The sequence below is a fragment of the Cornus florida genome, unplaced genomic scaffold, assembly GCF_030987335.1.
Source record: "Cornus florida cultivar Cherokee Brave unplaced genomic scaffold, ASM3098733v1 CherokeeBrave_3.0.0_Hap2_Chr05, whole genome shotgun sequence".
Lineage (NCBI taxonomy): Eukaryota > Viridiplantae > Streptophyta > Magnoliopsida > Cornales > Cornaceae > Cornus > Cornus florida.
Genome location: NW_026775575.1, coordinates 115,701,732 through 115,707,198, shown reverse-complemented (window position 1 = coordinate 115,707,198; position 5,467 = coordinate 115,701,732). Strand labels below are relative to the sequence as shown.

Here is a 5,467-nt window from a genome sequence, read left to right as displayed (position 1 = left end):
GTCTTTCAAATTTTTTAAGGATAAAAAATGATTTTTGACAAAGTCAAATGAGTAACAATGTCATTTTACATTCAAAAGTTACTTTGATAATATTAAAAAGTAACTTTTGGAGTTTGAATGAAAAATTGATTAAACATTTATAATATGAGTGATAATAATTTTCGAAAGGTATTTCAATATGTATTTAACAAAATCTAAAAGAGTGTGAGTGAAATTAATTTAATTACTTAAAACGGGTGGAGGGTGGTGGAGGGTGGAGACGTGTCCTGTTAACCACCATAGGAAAAAAGGATAGACGATGATCCAATAATATGCTCAATTCTCAGACGCGTCCTATAAATACCATTTCATTTTTCGCATAAAAAACACACACCATAGAGTCTAAGATTGACTAAATCTCCTTTCTTTTACTTTCTTCATAACGTTTCCTTCCTTAGAAATGGCAAATCCATCCACTATTGTACCCTTGACAGTGGTAAGGCATGAGGCTGAACTTGTAGTGCCTGCAAAGTCCACACCCAATGAAATAAAGCAGCTCTCAGACATAGATGACCAGGAAGGTCTTCGCTTTCAAGTCCCTGTCATAATGTTCTACCAAAAAAGTCCTTCCATGGAAGGAAAGGACCCAGTGAGGGTGATCAGAGAAGCACTGGCTAAGACACTTGTTTTTTACTACCCATTTGCTGGTAGGCTTTTTGAAGCCTCCAACCGAAAACTTATGGTGGATTGCAGTGGGCAAGGGGTCCTCTTCATAGAGGCTGATGCAATTGTTGGTCTCCACCACGACATGCTTCAGCCACCCTCTCCTTACTTGGACCAGCTTTTGTACAATGTCCCTGGCTCTGATGGAATCATTGGTTGCCCTTTGTTGTTGATTCAGGTGTGTTCAACCTACCTTGCATCATAACTTCTGTTATTATTGTTATTATTATATATATTTATATATATGGACGAATTGCAAAAAAAAAAAGACCCCTTGACTTTTACCGGTTTGAAAAAAAATTCTCCTTATCAATATCTTTAGTAATTAATCATCTCAACTATAACATATGTTAGAGTGATTGTGTGATAAAATTTTTGGATAAAATTACCTTTAAAATAAAAATAATACATTAGTATTACGAAAGTACCCATCATTCACTTTATTTTTATTTTTTTAACTACATAAAACACTAAAACGAGGTCTCTTAATATGAAACGAGGCCTTTGATTTTTTCTTTGGAAATATTCTTGCATTTGGAATTTATATAGTGGTAGTTATTTATCAAATGTCAACTTAAATTGATTTTAGTGAAAAAAAAAAAAAAAAAAAAATTGTACCATGATTTTTTATAAAATAAGATAAAGAAATATATATATATATATATATATATATATATATATATATATACACACACGAGAGATCCAAAAATATCAGTACCATGATTTTTTATTAAAATTTAAAAATAGAAATTTATAAGAATCTAAAAAATTATGGATATAGCATATCAAAACAAAAAAAATCCAGTAACTTCCACCATAATATCAAAACAAAACCCCCCATCCCCACCCCCCAAAACATATTTCACTATTGTTTTTTTATTTTTTATTTTTTTTATAGTCAAATGATATTTCACTTAAATAACAAATATTTGTTTGGACTATCTTTAATTATTTATTTATTACGTAGAAAAAGTGTTTATTATGACATAAAATTTGATTTATTTCAACATCATAAATCTTAATGCCAATAATTTTCTATTAAATTGTGATATGCTACACACACACACACACACACACACACATAAATGAAAAAAGCCACTTCTTCCTAATTATGAGATGATTTTGCCACATATTTTGATAAATTTCTACTTTTGGTACTGATATTTTTGGATCTCTAGTATATACCTTTTTCTTTATCTTATTTTATAAAAAATCATGGTACAAGGTTTTTTTTTTTTTTTTCGCCAAAATCAATTTAAGTTGACATTTGATAAACAACTACCATATTACTACTATATATATTCCAAATGCAAGAACATTTCAAAAGAAAAAATCGAAGGCCTCGTTTTAGTGTTTTATGCAATTAAAATAAAAATAAAAATAAAGTAAGTGGTGGGTACTTTAGTAATACCAATGTATTGTTTTGATTTTAAGGGTAATTTCGTTTGAAAATTTTATCACACAATTACTCAAACAAATGTTTCATGTTAAGGGTAATTTTGTCCAAAATTTTTTCTCACACAATCACTCTAACAGAGGTTAGTTAAAATGATCCCCGCATGATATTTGAAGGGGCTTAATTGTTAAAGATATTCATAAGGAGTTTTTTGACAAACGGGTGAAAGTCAGGAATTTTTTTTTTACAATTCACCCTATATATATATATATATATATATATATATATATATATATATATCATATTGGACTTGTCTTGGTTCATTTGTAAACTAATACTAGTAATTAATACACAGGAGCATTAAATTAAATTAATCTCTCTCAAATAATTAATGGGTGCATGCGCAGGTGACTCGTTTTGTTTGTGGTGGATTTGTGTTGGCACTGCGCCTAAACCACACAATGTGTGATGCAGCTGGTTTGTTCCAATTCCTCAGCACAATGGGTGAGTTTGCACGAGGTGAAGCAAATGCACCTTCTGTGACTCCTGTGTGGGAAAGGGAAGTGTTCAACGCAAGAAACCCTCCGCGCATAACATGCCCACATCACGAATTCGAAGAGGTAAGAGACACATCAATGGCCATGGACAACAACAACTTGATCCAAAGGTCTTTCTTTTTCGGACATGAAGAATTAATAGCCCTCCGGAAACAACTACCTCCAATCCTTGGTAGTTGCTCAAAATTTGAGGTAATAACGGCATGCTTATGGAGATGTCGCACAATTGCACTTCAAGTAGATCCTGATGAGATTGTTCGCGTTTCTTTCACTGTCACTGCGCGTGTTGTTAATAGGGGTATTTGTGTACCTCCCGGTTTCTATGGCAATGCATTTGTGTACCCAGCAGCACTTTCAACCTCGGAAATGCTATGCAGAAAGCCATTACGGTATGCTGTGGAGTTGGTAAAGAGTGCAAAGGGTCAGATGAGTGAAGAGTACATAAAGTCAGTGGCAGACCTTATGGTGATCAAGGGAAGACCCTTGTATACGGTGGCTGGGAACTATATCGTTTCGGATACAACTCGAGCTGGGTTTGATAAACTCGATTTTGGATGGGGAAACCCGGTATATGGTGGCATTGCCACAGCCATTTCTTTGATTAGCTTTTACGTTCCATTCAAAAACTCTAAAGGAGAGGATGGGATTGTGGTACCAATATGCTTGCCACCACCAGTCATGGAGAGGTTCAAGCATGAGCTTCACAAAATGACTCAGCTGGGAGGTGTGGAAGATTCGTCATATGAATGATAATTACCATATATGGTCTCAAATGGTTGCTAGCTAGAAAATCAGCAACAATGAATGATAATTATAATATAATGCTTTGTGTATGTGTACCGTCTGATGTAGGGATTTAAATTTCAGATTGTCCTTATTTTATGAAGGAAGAAAATATAAATAAATTTCCTTTAATTTCCAGAAGAAAAAAAATAGAAATCAATGACGTATGATTTTTGTAAATTATCAATATTGTATCAAAAACCTAGTTGTACTCATTGATGGTGTCCCAGTTCTTGGTCAGGCTTAAAGAATATTATAGACTGATTATAGATAACGAAATTAATACTAGTATCTTGTTTATTAATATGAATTTACTTAGTAAGTTTTGGTAGCAACTCTTTATGAATTAGGTGGCATATAAAGTATTGATATTTTATATATGGGATTGATCTCTACTAACAGAATATATATATATATATATATATATATATATATATACATACATACATACATTCTCAGACACCACCTTATAAATGACTTTTCATGTTCACATAAAAAAATAAAAATAAATAACCATTAGGGTCAAGAGTGAATCTCCTTTCTTAAATTTTCCTTTCTACAAACACAAATCCTTTACACATGATCATTGATGTTGTATTTGGGAGTATAGTGCTTTGAATTTAAGATTAGAGGAAATTTATTTCAAAGTTTTAATTAATTTTTTTGGAATTTTAATTCCGGCCAAACTGTCTATTCAATACTCCCAAACATAACACGAATGTAATATATGAAAGAATAAAATGTTTATAATGGATTTGGCTTTGGTCTGATTCTTCTATTTATAAATCTCAAACATAACAGAGTGTAATATGTGAATGAATGAAATGCTTGTAATAGATTTGACTCTCATCGGATTCTTTTATTTATAAATCCACGAAGCTTTCACTTTGTACGAGTCAAATATGGTGAGAGACATGGAGAGTGTCATGATATTTATTTTGGCTTAACAACATTACATAGTAGGGATGTTACAATACCGGGAATGGAAGCTAACAGAGAAGGCATTTATAATGTAAGTTTTTAAGAGTGCTTATTGCAGTTGCGCAAGTGACGGTTCTTTTACAATCGCTATTAGGATTGGTTATTTTTAAATACATTAATTACTTAAGTTTCTATTTTTATGGGACTCTACAAACATAAATTTTTTAGACAAAAATACCCTTTTAAATTATCTAACTTTTATTTTTCTCTCCTCTTTTAATCAATTCATACGGGGATGTGTGTGTTTATATATATATATATATATATACTAAAATAACTAGTGTTATATGAATGGATTCTAGAAAAAGAAAAAAATATATATATATGTATTATGAAAAAATTAAAAGGAAAAATTCCGAAAAGAATAAAAAGAAATGTTAAAAAAAGAGCGAGAAAATAATCGTACAAGATGAATTCTAATATCAATTATATATTTCTTCTTACAACTATCCTTGAGTGAATTCTTTCCTCTTTTTTTTCCTTTCCTTTTTTGTTTTTTTTCCTATATATGTATGTTTTTTTTTGCTTTTTCTTTTTCTTTTTTATTTTTACAACTATTCTTGTATAAATGGATTTTTTTTTTATTTTAAAAAAAGGAAATAATCCATTCACCAAGGATAGTTGTGAAAAGAAATATATTTGTGTGTGTGTGTGTATATATATATATATATATAACTAATTTTTTATTTTTTTAAAAATCTCAGAATCTATGTTCTATATATGGATTATTTTCTTGCTCTTTTTTTTTGGTCTCCTTAGAATCCATCTCTTGTGAATGGATTATCCTATCTAACTTTTTTTTTTTCATTCAGAATCCATTCACATAACATTAGTTATTATACACACACACGCACACACATATACACACATGCGCACACATCCCCATATGGATCGATTAAAAGAAGAGAAAAGAAGAAAGGCTACATAATTTAAAAGGGTATTTTTGTCTAAAAAAATAATATTTGTAGAACCCCATGAAAATAGAAATTAAGTAATTAATGCATTTAAAAAAAAAAAAAACTATTCTTCTCTTAAAGTTTTTAAAAAA

General features: G+C 30.6%; 1 protein-coding gene across 1 annotated transcript; it reads left to right on the top strand.

The window, feature by feature from the left end:
- Positions 1–352: 352 nt before the first annotated feature.
- LOC132308838 (methanol O-anthraniloyltransferase-like) lies at positions 353–3,742 on the top strand. The gene is made up of 2 exons (XM_059807089.1): positions 353–880; positions 2,506–3,742. Exons 1-2 carry the CDS (start codon positions 440–442, stop codon positions 3,403–3,405), a joined length of 1,341 nt encoding a protein of 446 aa, XP_059663072.1. The 5' UTR covers positions 353–439; the 3' UTR covers positions 3,406–3,742.
- The last annotated feature ends 1,725 nt before the right edge of the window (positions 3,743–5,467 follow it).

Bases quoted from the DNA above. Each gene is read 5' to 3' on its own strand.
- LOC132308838 (XM_059807089.1), top strand. From the start codon at position 440: ATGGCAAATCCATCCACTATTGTACCCTTGACAGTGGTAAGGCATGAG. The intron at 881-2,505 runs GTGTGTTCAACC...GTGCATGCGCAG, and splicing joins GCCCTTTGTTGTTGATTCAG to GTGACTCGTTTTGTTTGTGG.